This window comes from Nerophis ophidion, linkage group LG07, assembly GCF_033978795.1.
Source record: "Nerophis ophidion isolate RoL-2023_Sa linkage group LG07, RoL_Noph_v1.0, whole genome shotgun sequence".
Classification (NCBI taxonomy): Eukaryota; Metazoa; Chordata; class Actinopteri; order Syngnathiformes; family Syngnathidae; genus Nerophis; species Nerophis ophidion.
In genome coordinates, this window is record NC_084617.1 from 63,038,318 (window position 1) to 63,053,157 (window position 14,840).

At 39.6% G+C, this 14,840-nt stretch overlaps 1 protein-coding gene across 2 annotated transcripts in view; it reads right to left on the bottom strand.

Annotated features, from left to right (window-relative positions):
- Nucleotides 1–14,840, bottom strand: part of dtx1 (deltex 1, E3 ubiquitin ligase) — a 94,342-nt gene that overhangs the window by 37,940 nt on the left and 41,562 nt on the right. For both annotated transcript variants that reach the window (XM_061906840.1, XM_061906839.1), the window contains exon 3: nucleotides 12,450–13,176. In XM_061906840.1, the coding sequence (XP_061762824.1) occupies nucleotides 12,450–13,176 (727 nt within the window). The remainder of the gene's footprint in view (nucleotides 1–12,449; nucleotides 13,177–14,840) is intronic.

Consider the following 14,840-nt stretch of genomic DNA (forward strand, 5'->3'; position numbering starts at 1 on the left):
TTGTTTTCTTTGTCCCTTGCTTTAAAACAAGGTGCAGGAGAGTTCACCCCGTGCATCGCTCTCAGCACCTAATCGTGTTTGTTCAGTTGCACAAGTAAATAACTGGAGTGTAAGTGATCCACAATCTTTGACGGACTGATAGTTTCCAACACCTCTCAGAGCTCCGTTGGTCACTGGTGAAAAGCAAGGCAAAGTAACAGAAATAAGGAGGAAAAAAAGATGACTCCAAAGTCAAATGTCCCATTGTGGGAATATTTTGGTTTCAAACATAATGAAAGCTCGCTTGTCTGATCAACACAGACAAACAAGCCAGTAGGCCGAGTTTGTTGGAAATTATTACACATGCGCTTCAATTTTCGTCTAGTCAGACAATATTGAAATTGAACAGGATATGAACAAGAACACATGATGAAACTTTTTGAGCTAAAAAAAACCCAAACAAAAAACCAAACAGACTCAGTTTTTCCAACTGTGAAAAAGCTGCAAATTTAATCAATCAATCAATCAATGTTTACTTATATAGCCCTAAATCACTAGTGTCTCAAAGGGCTGCACAAACCACAACACAAACCACTACGACATCCTCGGTAGGCCCACATAAGGGCAAGGAAAACTCACACCCAGTGGGATGTCGGTGACAATGATGACTATGAGAACTTTGGAGAGGAGGAAAGCAATGGATGTCGAGCGGGTCTAACATGATACTGTGAAAGTTCAATCCATAATGGATCCAACACAGTCGCAAGAGTTCAGTCCAAAGCGGATCCACCACAGCAGCGAGAGTCCCGTTCACAGCGGAGCCAGCAGGAAAACATCCCAAGCGGAGGCGGATCAGCAGCGCAGAGATGTCCCCAGCCGATACACAGGCGAGCAGTACATGGCCACCGGATCGGACCGGACCCCCTCCACAAGGGAGAGTGGGACATAGGAGAAAAAGAAAAGAAACGGCAGATCAACTGGTCTAAAAAGGGAGTCTATTTAAAGGCTAGAGTATACAAATGAGTTTTAAGGTGAGACTTAAATGCTTCTACTGAGGTGGCAACTCGAACTTTTACCGGGAGGGCATTCCAGAGTACTGGAGCCCGAAATGAAAACACTCTATAGCCCGCAGACTTTTTTTGGGCTTTGGGAATCACTAATAAGCCGGAGTCCTTTGAACGCAGATTTCTTGCCGGGACATATGGTACAATACAATCGGCAAGATAGGATGGAGCTAGACCGTGTAGTATTTTATACGTAAGTAGTAAAACCTTAAAGTCACATCTTAAGTGCACAGGAAGCCAGTGCAGGTGAGCCAGTACAGGCTTAATATGATCAAACTTTCTTGTTCTTGTCAAAAGTCTAGCAGCCGCATTTTGTACCAACTGTAATATTTTAATGCTAGACATGGGGAGACCCGAAAATAATACGTTACAGTAATCGAGGCGAGACGTAACAAACGCATGGATAATGATCTCAGTGTCTTTAGTGGACAGAATGGAGCGAATTTTAGCGATATTACGGAGATGAAAGAAGGCCGTTTTAGTAACGCTTGTGTGACTCAAAGGAGAGAGTTGGGTCAAAGATAACACCCAGATTCTTTACCGAGTCGCCTTGTTTAATTGTTTCGTTGTCAAATGTTAGGGTTGTATTATTAAATAGAGGTCGGTGTCTAGCAGGACCGATAATCAGCATTTCGGTTTTTTTGGCGTTGAGTTGCAAAAAGTTAGCGGACATCCATTGTTTAATTTCATTAAGACACGCCTCCAGCTGACTACAATCCGGCGTGTTGGTCAGCTTTAGGGGCATGTAGAGTTGGGTGTCATCAGCATAACAGTGAAAGCTAACACCGTATTTGCGTATGATGTCACCTAGCGGCAGCATGTAGATGCTGAAGAGTGCAGGGCCAAGGACCGAACCCTGGGGAACTCAACACGTTACCTTAACATAGTCCGAGGTCACATTGTTATGGGAGACGCACTGCATCCTATCAGTAAGATAAGAATTAAACCAAGACAGGGCTAAGGCTGACATACCAATTCGTGTTTTGATACGTTCTAATAAAATATTATGATCGACGGCATCGAAAGCAGCGCTAAGATCTAGGAGCAGCAACATAGATGACGAATCAGAATCCATCGTTAGCAATAAATCATTAGTCATTTTTGCGAGGGCTGTCTCCGTTGAGTGATTTGCCCTGAAACCGGATTGAAAGGTTTCACATAGATTGTTAGACGCTAAGTGTTCATTTAACTGCCCCGCAACAATTTTTTTGAGGATTTTTGAAATAAAGGGAAGGTGAGACACCGGTCGGTAGTTTACCATGAGGTCAGGATCGAGGTTAGGTCTTTTAAGAAGAGGATGAATAACCGCTTTTTTTGAATGCTAGGGGAACAGTGCCCGAGGAAAGTGATAAGTTTATAATATTTAGCACTGATGGACCTAATAATACAAAGACCTCCTTGATCAGTTTCCCAGGAAGTGGGTCAAGTAATTCAATATTTATTTTTTTTGCAAACAGAGAATAACAGTACATTTATTTAATTGTTTACATATTATAATCAAACGTTATTGACCTTCCAACTAAAAAGGTAAAACATACTAATGAAAAATTAAGGATAATAGCGTTTGAAAGAGTTACTTGCAAATTTTTTTATTATTATATCATTATTTACATTGAGATTAATTTGGTTTCAAAATAACTGACAATGTTGTTCATCTGCAATAATTTGTGGAACAATACATCGTCCTGCCTTTTTTTTTTTTTTTTTTTTTTTTTTTTTTTTTTTTATTAGGTCCAGGCTTAGTTGTGAATTGCTCCTACTTGCATAAGAGCATTTAAATATTACGGAATATGTATTTGATTTCAGGAGTTCAATTCAGGTTAAGAACCAATTAAAGGTTCAGACAGTTTTTGCTGTTTATTTTTTACAATAATGAACTATTTGAGAATGTTTTTTTTTTTACAATCCTATGAGATAATGAATTTAGTTGATAATCATTGAAAAATATTAAGAATTTTTAATAAATTCTTGAAACTTTCACCTTTAACAGTGACCACTTTGGGTCACTGTTTGTCATCTAGGGGTGATGGTGGCTTCCACAGCCGAACCAACTGAGAACCACTGACATACTGCCGTCGTGTAGCTCAGACATGACGTGTATGTCAGCTCTTTTGTCTCCCCGCAAAGTGGCGTGTTTATGCTCTTGTCAACGTGAGGAAGTCACACACTAGCAAACATGAGTGAAAACAAGCATGCTTCAGGAAACTGACATAGCTCAAAGAGAAAATTCAGTTCAACAGAAAGTAATGTAAGGTCCCAGCCTTTGAGAGGACCTCGTTCCCTAAAACAATTATTTAGGGACTAAATCAGATCAAAAAGGAATGCGTGTTTAATTAAGCTTGTTATAGTACAGTGATCAAACAAATAATTATAACAACATCAGCTAAGCACAAGGAGAGAGCCCATGAAAGCTCACTGGGCCCAGTCTGCACAAACTTCTAGGAGCACACAGTGCAGAGAGCCTGTAACTTTAATTAGGGTCGTGTTTCATCTTCATTTCAATCCACTTGAAACAAAGATCGCACAATGAGCCCCAGAGAGTATTACATTATAAATATGCAATGCGATAAAACAGCTGCACACATTGCGATTTCTAAACCTGCAAAAGCCACAGAGCGGCCAATGATGGCCATTATGAGCGAGACTGAAACATGCAAGCAAACACATATATGCTGTTTATTCTTAGAAAGACATGACGAGCTGCCTCTTGCAAGTACTGCACTGCAGCTCATCACTTTGTAAAACTGCATGCTGGCACTTGTCGTTTCAATTTAGACGTACACCTCGTTTGCTGGATGTGGGCCGGTTTGGCCTTAGGCATTGGATACTGAATGACCTGGATTTCTGCGCATACGTCAAACGAGATTTATTTGAAAATTACTGAAAGCAATTAAGAAGGTAATCCATAGAAGAAAGACTAAGTACAATTAGGGATGGGAATCGAAAACAGTCTCCGTCTCCCAGTGTTTCAACACCTAGGAAACATTTGCCAGTTTTGTTAACGATTCCCTTATTGATTCCTGTGATGTCACCATGCACGACGCTGAACCGGCACAAAACCTGGTGAGTTATTCACGAGAACGGATGACAAGTCAACTTCCAATACTAGCAAAGTAGAAGTATTGTCAAAGAGAGGAAAAATTACCCGAAACATTAGCACATACAGAATGTGAAAAGCTTGAATGAAGAACGCGTTTTCGATCCTGTCCAAGCTGGAAGTGACTCTCTACCAGCAGAAACAGCGGTGATGTCAGCTCGTCTGCTGTTAATACTGCAGATAACTTACTAAAACCGCTTGTCATTTTAGCACATCATTGTCAAAGCTGCTTTTATTAACTGTAAACATGAAATTAATACCGATCATGCAAATCGTGACAAAACAGCGTTTGACTAGCAGGTTGCACACCTCCTACTTGTTTGAGAATTGTTCTTCATAGTGGAGACATGTAATTACCGGCAGTCAGAAAAAAACTCATAACCTTCGTGTAACAAACAGATCTGCTTATTTTTCTCTAAAATAATGGTCAATGTTTAAAGCTCATGGTTGCAAAATTGCACAATGCACACTTTTATTGGACTCTACCATGAATTGATTAACGTGGACCCCGACTTAAACAAGTTGAAAAACTTATTCGGGTGTTACCATTTAGTGGTCAATTGTACGGAATATGTACTGTACTGTGCAATCTACTAATAAAAGTATCAATCAATCAATCAATCAAACTTCACTTGCTTGTGTTTGTCTCGAGCTGATGTAGTTTTGCTTTTGAGTGATCAGCTCATGTATTCTTTTGAAAATGATCATTTTATCTAATAGTTGTTTATTTAAACAGTAAACCAATACTTTTATTATTGTATTATAGTTATCGTCAAAAAGTATTTTTCCTGGGAAACCCCTGAGACCTGACCCTGTCACCCCACGGAGGTTGTCGGCCTCTTAAAGGGAAACTTCGCTTTTTTTTTTAGACTCTGCCTATCGTTTATAATCCTTATTTGGTTTGCACTCTAACATGTAATAATCGGCTTGTTCTATGTGGCTAGCAATGCAGCAAATGGGAGCAATTATTTCTGCATCTAAATCAATTTGAAAATGCATCTAAAAACACCAATAATACTTTAGTTAAATTCCGTAACCTGTATAAGAAACAGGCAGTAGGAACATTGTCATTGTAGGAGCGAACACTGAGGAACTGTTTTTCTAGCGTAGTAACAAATCGCCTTGCGACGGCATTTTACGGCAATAGCTGTAAACTAGCTACGAAATGAGGTAAGCTAACAACTGCGTCAACAGCTGAATGGCTTTTGAGTTTGTAATGCATAACTCAATGGATAGGACACCAATCTGTACGGACTGAAAAACATGAACAATCATCTTACAGTACCAGTAAAGGCCTACTGAAACCCACTACTACCGACCCCGCAGTATGATAGTTTATATATCAATGATGAAATCTTAACATTGCAACACATGCCAATACGGCCGATTTAGTTTACTAAATTACAATTTAAAATTTCCCGCGGAGTTTCCTGTTGAAAACGTAGCGGAATGATGACGCGTGTTTGTGACGTTATTGGTTGGAGGGGACATATTAGCCAGCACCACTTGCAGCTAAAAGTCGTCTCTTTTCATCGCGGAATTACACAGTATTTTGGACATCTGTGTTGCTGAATCTTTTGCAATTTGTTCAATTAATAATGGAGACGTCAAATAAGAATGCTGTTGGTGGAAAGCGGTGGATTGCAGCTGCCTTTAGCACCGAAACACAGCCGATGTTTCTTTGTTTGTTGTGAAGCTTTAACACAGAGCGGTCAAACGAACATGTTTCTCTACGTCAACCAGCAAGTTTTTCAATGGGAAAATAGTGATATAAAGTCGGCTCTTACCGGAGACTTGAGTGGATTACGCGACCTCATCCTGCAGCTCAAAAAGGCAGCTGTGATCTTGGCTCCTCGGCTTCTCTCAGAGACACTGGCGTTCACCGCAGCCATCCGACTTTCAGGTATGACTTTATAATCTCACTAAAATACTATTAACACAATAAGCAGATAAGGGATTTTCCAGAATTATCCTAGTAAATGTGTCTAATTACATCTGAAACTCTCCCACTGCCGCCGCCTGGAGCAGTCGCCTTTTCTTTTTCTTTTTTTTTAGTGCTTCACTCTAACTTTCCTCGCCACAAATCTTTCATCCTCACTCAAATTAATGGGGAAATCGTCGCTTTCTCGGTCTGAATTGCTCTTACTGCTGGTGGCTCACATTATAAACAATGTGAAGATGTAAGGAACCCTCACACCGGTGACATCACGCGCACATCGGCTGCTACTTCCGGTACAGGCAAGGCTTTGTTATTAGCGACCAAAAGTTGCGAACTTTATCGTTGATGTTCTCTACTAAATCCTTTCAGCAAAAATATAACAATATCGCGAAATGATCCAGTATGACACATAGAATGGACCTGCTATCCCCGTTTAAATAAGAAAATCTCATTTCAGCAGGCCTTTAAGGTATTAGCCAACATTTCGTGTTTTGTTTCTACACAGCTAGCTCGACAGTGTATGTACTGTAGTTGTAATACTACAGTGCATAGTATTACAACTATGTACTGTAGCGTTACAGTATGTAGTTGTGCAGACAATAATATGATCAATATTATTGTGACTTACTCGATGGACAGTTGTCCGTTTGGTCAAGCTGGCCGAGGACGTTTCCAGTTGATTTGGGTAAGCACGCCATTTATTTCGGCAAGGCTTGGCTCGAGGTTCCACATTTGTAGCGTCGAGTCACGCTGACCTCACTTTCTCGGCTTCCGTCTGCTCCAAAGTTACACACTTTTCCTCATGACCGCTTCTCTAACCAGCAGTTCATCCTCTGTATAATCATGTTTTAAAAGATAAGGTTATGAATCCTCTATTGTTCAAAAATAGTCGTCTTTGTTGTCTGTTACCAAGTCTGCCATGATTAGAACTCCACACACATTGGTTGCCGAAAGTCGGAAGTGTGCTGCAATGGAAACGGAAATAAATGCACTAACAAAAGAAGTTCAGGTATTGTTTAAAATGGCTAAAATACAATAAATATTGTACATATTACATATTGGTAAGAACGTGTCTGTTACTGAATTATATATACACACTTGCGTGTATCTAGGACCATTCGTCCAATTAGTGTCATAAGGTCTTCTAAGAATTATGTAATGTTTATGCTTGTAGCTGTACATGTGTGTTAATTTTCATTCCAAAAACGGTTTAAATCAGCTGACCAGACACGTCACATCAACATCCCATGACAACCTCTGAGAAAGGCCAAAGTTGTAGCCAAAACCGTCAGGTACAAAAATCAACACAGAGGTCTGGCTATAAGAATAAACATTACATACGTGCTTATACAATGTTGATGGAGAGTTTCGAAGTTGTTATAGAAGGCCTTGAAGGCTACAATAGTAACTCTAATTAGCCGCATCTTCCAAGCGTTTATCGTCTTTAAAATTCTACCCCCAAAAGACGTGTGTTCTTGTCTCTCTCAAGGATTGTAAACGATACACAAATTAAAATAAAAAAGTGCAGTTCCTCTTTACGACCTCTGTTGAGTTTGTACATTTATGTTTTTTGTAAACTTAAAGTTATCGCTAATCATCTTGTTTCTTATCCTTTAATCTTAAATTGGAATCAACAAGTGAACCGATAAAAGGACAGACTCGTTAAGCAGATTCGAAAGTGGAATCGGAACCGGAACATTTTTATCAATTCTAAAGATATCCGATAATATCGGACTGTCGATATTTTCGGCCGATAAATGCTTTGAAATGTAATATCGGAAATTATTGGTATCAAAATTATCGGTATCGGTTTCAAAAATTAAAATGTATGACTTTTTAAAACACCCCTGTGTACACAGACGTAGGAAGAAGTACAGAGCACCAATAAACCTGAAAGGCACCGCCTTTGAGTGCCGTCCCAGTCACACGATATCTACGGAATTTCACAAACACAAGTGAATGCAATTCATACAGGTCACACTGAGAGTGGCCGTATAAACAACTTTAACACTGTTACAAATATGCTCCACACTGTGAACCCACACCAAACAAGAATTACAAATACATTTCGGGAGAACATCCGCACCGTAACACAACATAAACACAACAGAACAAACACCTAGAACCACTTGCAGCACAAACTCTTCCGGAACGCTATAATATACACCCCCTGCGTATCCCTACCCACCCCACCTCAACCTCCTCATGCTCTCTCAAGGAGAGCATGTCCCAAATTCCAAGCTGCTGTTTTGAAGCATGTTAAAAAAAATAATGCACTTTGTGACTTCAATAAGAAATATGGCAATACCATGTTGTCGCTTTTTTCCGCAACTTGAGTTGATTTATTTTGGAAAATGCATCCAGCGGGGCATCACAACAAAATTAGGCATAATAATGTTTTAATTCCACAACTGTATATATATATCGATATCAGTTGATATTGGAATCCGTAATTAAGAGTTGGACAATATCGGAATATCGGATATCGGCAAAAAAGCCATTATCGGACATCTCTAATCAATTCCCATCCCTAAGGACAATATAATCTAGATGATTCAGCACCAGAGGGGAGGCTTTATCTTGTCAAATTTAAAGCTATACCAATTTATCTTTTCTAATGTCACATCACTTCTGACAGAAGCCCATTCAGTCAAACGCGCTGAACTTAAACACCCCAGATCTCCCTCTTTGCCCTGTACTCATCACTTTAATGAAGTATGTACTGTACATCTCCTTTGCGGCTATAAATCGAACCCTCTGCATGTTTCGCTGAGCATGAAGCTGGCATTGTATGACCCCCACCCTCTGGTGGTACAGTATATTTATAGGCGGTGTGTCACAAATGGTAGAGCAGCTGGACAGAACGTTAGGGTTCCTGGTTCAAATCCAGCTTTTGCCATACTGTCACTTTGTCCTTGGGTAGGACACTTCACCCACTTTTCTCCCATTCCACGCACACTGGTTTAAATAAAAGATAATGGGTTTCACAATGTAACGCGCTTTGAGTCTCCGGAGAAAAAGTGCTATATAAAAATAATTCCCTTCCCTTCATATCAAACGCTGTAATTTCTGACCCTGTGCAATTAGGGGATGAACTTAGGCCTTCAGTTCTAGTCCATAACCGCTCGTTAATTATGGTGTGCAAAGGAAGCATATTTGTAAGCCCACTAATATGATAAACTAATTTGTTGACAAAAGCCAGCATATGGTGCGTCTTCTAATATTTGTGCATTTAAATATGGAGCAATGTAAGCCCTCAAACAAGTGGCTTACAGCCAGTAGTTCTCTAATATAAAAGCTGTTATTGTCAACGCGACACTCAGAAGTCTACACACACACACACACGCACTGGGCATAAATGTCATATTAATATGGTTTGGTTTTATTCCAGAATCTTAATAGCTCCCTGCGTTATCATGCCAACTGTGCGGATGTTAATTTGAGGTTAAGTTTAATAATTTGGAGGTAGTTGTCCTTCAGGATTTTATCCACTTTGTGTATTACACTTGAACTACTGGCAGCGAAGCATACTTTTTGCCATGGTGGCCACATAGCTCAATCTTTGTCTTGTCAGACCATTTAACTTGGTGCAAAAACATATGCCTAGAGCTTAAAGGAGATATGCAAGTTTTTTTAATGGAATTTTGCCTATCCTTCACAATTATTGAGTTTATTTTTTATTTTTTAGAAGGCACTCTAAATATTAAATAAACGTAAATAAACGTTTTCTTACAGCGGAACGGAGGTCCTCTATTCCGCCTAGAAAAATCAGATAACCATTCAAAAAGCGCCAAATATTCTAAATATACATTTCGTGAGTTGAATATCAACCAAGTAATAGTGATATTGTAAGCGCTAACACATACAAAGTATTTATAGCAGCACCGTGATCACTTCTGTGTGTGCCTGTGTACACATCACCGAATGTTCTGCTGTTTCCTGCTCCTTGGAAATGTATTGTAGATCGTAAATCATGCATCTCACCTGGAAAGCGATATAACCAGACACGTTTACAACCTGGAACTGGCAAAAACGACGCGAAAAGACTCTTGGTCCACACCCAACCTTCACGAGGATTATGACGTATTTATCATCTAAATGGGAATATATAAACAGCCTAGCAGTCGGAATCATAATGACAGCAGACATTGTACAGTAAGTGATGTTTTATTATATTGGTTGGCGGTCATAAAGTCTGCAGTAAGTAATGATGAATAAAAAAAAATGTGGTGATGCGTTTTATAAGTTAATGCACCACCTATGCTTAAAATTATCAAAATATACAAATATTAAATGTTATGAGTGTGCCTGTTACTACATTACATATATACTTACATCATGTATATATAACCTCAATGGAGGTGTTTCCAAGTTTATTTTGAAGGGCTTTGTAGGCAGAATTGAACAGCTCCCATAGGCTCTATTGTAAGCAGACTTTTGATTGAATGTATTTAATATTTAGAATACTTAAAAAAAAAAAAATCCATCGCCATGTCTCTAATGATTGTGAACGATAAGCAAAATTCCCCCAAAAAAGGTAAAGGTATTGATTTTGTAGCAGGGGTTTATTTTTTTATTTGGCACCCTTTAAGTGCATAGCAAAGTATTAGTGAGTGGTAAAAAACTGGTAGTTTTACAAATGGTTTTATGCTACCAAATATAAACTGTCAATCATGATTACTAACAGAAATTTAATAAAGGCCTTGTCAAGTTACGTCAGTCTGGAACCTTCAGCACCACTTTTAAAAATGTTTAGCGCATGTACTTCGCCTATAGTTGTATCATTTTTATCTGTGTAAACCAGATTTCATAAATACATTCAAAAGTGTTCAAACAAAGGGGTCCCAAAAAAACTTGGCATTCATTCCCATAATGAGTGTGTGTACACTTCTGACTGCAACTAACACTTAATTTAGCACATTTGCGCAATTTAATGAGATCCCTAGTAAATGCTGTATCAAAAGTTTGACCACTTACAAGGATAATGCACAGTTTTCCTTGAGATTTTCAAAGGGGTATTAATTTACTCATATGGTGTACCCTCTAGTCCCCGGAATTTCCCCCTTCGTCTTCCTTCTATCCCCTCCTGCTCCAGTCCGGCTGCACCAAACATTGAATAAATGCGTTTGATAATCCATCCATCCATTTTCTACCGCTTATACCCTTTAGGGTTGCGGGGGGCGCTGGTGCCTATCTCAGCTACAATTGTTTGATAAGGTCAAATACAAATAAGGCAACAAGAGAAGTATCCCACACTACTCTATTGTAAAGTAAATCTGTACAACAGATATAGGCATCAGCTTCAACAATATGATTTGTATAAGTGGCTGAGCAGGACAAAACAATTTAAAATAAAGATCACAGTATAATCTGACGCAACATGGATATGTGCAAAGCTGCGTTTTATGCCAATAAACCGCAGGATGCCAAGTAGCTGTTTTTATATTTAAGTGCGTGCAAAAACACATAAAAACAAAAACTATGTGATGTCTTACATTCAGTGTGGGTTCTTGCAATTCGTATGCCTCCCACAAACGAAGAAGTGCGAGGGAGTTTAAGATTGTGTCTGTGCACACACGTGAGCACCGCTGCTATGGGTACGTAGACCTCACACATCCTATATGTCAAGCCACTCGCCTGAGAACCGATGTACTCTGCCTAACCCCAGCCTCTTCTTCAGACTTATCTCTAAAGCTCTTTTTCTAAAGTGTTGCTGGGTGAAAAAGCATTTCACTGGCTTTTTAAGGAAACGACAACCCATGATAAATTATTCTACAGTATGTCGTTTTTAGCACACGTACAAATATGAATTCTTGATAACTGGTCATTGGCAAACAGCGGCACATAATGAGGCAGCCGAAAGTGCATGTATCTGATTCTGCTAGAAAAAAAACTACTTATAACCATGGTTCCTTCCACTGAAATGGTCAAAACACTCAGCTCAAACCCTAATTTTTTTCTTTAATCCATTATTCAATTCCCACTCTGGATTGCTGACCTCTATGGTTAAGAGGTCTCCACAACGTATGCCAGAACCACTCACACACATACACACACAGCTAATGAAACCGGAATGTCCAAAAATGACACCTCACACTTCTACATCCCATGAGGCAACATCCCAGTGTGATAGTGACAAATGAGTTCAAAGAAGAAGCAAAAGAAAGCTGCATATTTCCTGGCCATAGGGGCCAACATAAGCTCATTATAGAGCAGCGACCTTGGCAGATAAACACAAAGAAGGATTCTCCTGCAAGACTTAAAGCCCTTTCTGGATAACCACTGACCAGAATTTTGCCTGGAATAGTCGTATATCACCACGGAAAAGATGGAGAAATACAACAATAGTACAATACAAAAAGCTGATTACCCTGGTGGGATGGTTCCTCTGGGAGTGGTCATAGAGATGCGCTGGGTGCCCGGTCGGTTCAGGTTGTTTTGTCCATTGATGGTGAGGGTGTTGGCGTGGCCATGGGATGACATCACAGGGGAACACGGGAAGTTGGCCGGGGACAGTGGGACCTGCAACTGTTCACCTTTGGTTTGTCCACCTCCTGCACTGATATCATTGGTCCCAGAAGAGTTTGGAGACCAGAGGGACGTTCCAGCAAAGGTGTTACTCTGTCGCACTGCGGTCAGGGTTCCTGTCGTGCCGGTATTGCCTGCTGCCCCACCGTAGAGCTTCCGTCGCTGAGAGGCAAGGATTGCATTTGACGCAGCTCTTGTACCGTTTACCAGGATGCATTGCTGGCAGGAGCACGGCTGGCCAGAGCTGGTTCCTACAGGCCAGGACTGTGATTTGGGAATGGAACCCATGATAAGCGGGTAAGCGAGATCCATGCGCCTGCGGAGGCGCCGTTTGCGCAGGCTCTGCTTGTTTGTTTGAGACATGCTGTTAAAGTCAATGAGGTAGGAGAAGCCCAGAGAGGTCAGATCCAACCAGGGGTGCTGCTTTTCATAGGCGTTCTGGATAGTCACACAGATCTCCATGTCATATGGTGTCCAAGAACCATTGTCGTTCTCCCACTCCCATATGACGCCTTTCCCTGGAGCAGACGACGGTTCATAGAAGTTCCTCTGTACTGGTCTCATGGTGCCTTAAAATCAAAGAAAAATAATAGAAATTGGACATTAGAGTAGTTACATTTTAACAAACCAATGGTAATTAGTATAGTGCAGACCTTTGCCTAATTTGGATCAGCAACATACGGTATTGTAAAGTAAACTATTTTGACATTGGTAGTTAACAGAGGAAGAAAAATGATAAATATTGCAATGTAAATAAAAAAATCCTGTCTCCAAACCAAAATATTTTTTGTTTTTTTTGGCACATGCTCCACCCATTGACAAGGTTCTGTCAAAAAATATGTTTTTGGGTAAACTTACTGAGACTATGGGATGTGTCTGAAATCATAACCTCTTAACATTTTTGTGGAGAATTACTTTTAAAAAATGTTAAGATGGCATGATTCTGTTATTTTAACATTTAGAAGGAAAAAACATGTTTTGTGGAAAAACGAGCCAATGAATACAGTCAATAACTCTGGTTATCAGGGATGGCCCGATGCCACTTTTCCATTTCAGATATGACCACGTACTGTATATTGGCTTATATCCAAACTTTTTCTCTTTTATAGATATATTTGTATGGACGTACTCTAACATAGACATAAGAAAAAAACATGTGCAACAAATATTCTGCTACTGTGAAGGAAGAAATAAAATTGCCCACAACATGACTCACGATATACAATCTTCTGCTTTTTTTTACTTAAAATCAAAATGACTATTAAAAAGTATGCATGACGCACAAGACTCAGTGGCACCTTTCAAAGATTCAAAGCAAAATTGAATAAAGTGATCACAATAATAATAATTACATTATTATTTCAATTTCCTGCCTGACCCAGTAAATTTGGCCAGTATGGGACAGATACTGATACACTTATGTATCGATTGTGTCAGAATGGACTATTAATTCCGGTTATTGCAAATGACCTTTGCATTCTAACCTCAATCCAGATGCTGGCTAATCCAGTTATGACAGTAATAAGTGCTGAGACAGCAATGTGTGCAGTCAATTAAGATTAAATTGTAATAAATGTCTGCCAGCTGTAAAGGCATACGTTAGTGATTTTCGCATTAGCTCAGTGGTTCAAGATTTATTTCCACGAGGTCATCACAGACAATGTTGCACAATTGCAACAAAAGCTCATGGGAGATAGCACCATTAAATATTCAGGCGACTGACATTATACCCACAATCCTGTTTTTTCCTTCTCAATACTCTAAGAATCCCCTTTGTCCTAGTGCTGACGGCCATGAACTCGCACCTCCGTTATAACACAGTTATAAGTCACATGGGAAATCTTCCGGCCGACATGTTGGAGGCCTATCCAGACATTCCTCCTTTCCCATAAGGGTAAATTGTTTCTCTCCAGAGAAGCAGAGAGATAATAGTGAAATGAGAGTATGTGCTTGGGAGCAATGAGCATGAGAAATATAGTACAAAAAATCCCCAACTAATTTTAATAACAAAGTGTGAGTCTAAAGTGTATAAATGCATCAGCAGAAATCGCAATATGACCTTTAGTCTCTGCTTCAAGGACTCATCTGAATGGCTGTATTGAGACTCTTCTCAGGATATTGGTATCGACTACTTAAACTCGGGTATGGTGACAATCTTAGTTTTTACTCTGTTGTGAATTGTTCATCTTTAAAATATCGTAACATATTAACTCCTACAATAAAATAAAGCTTA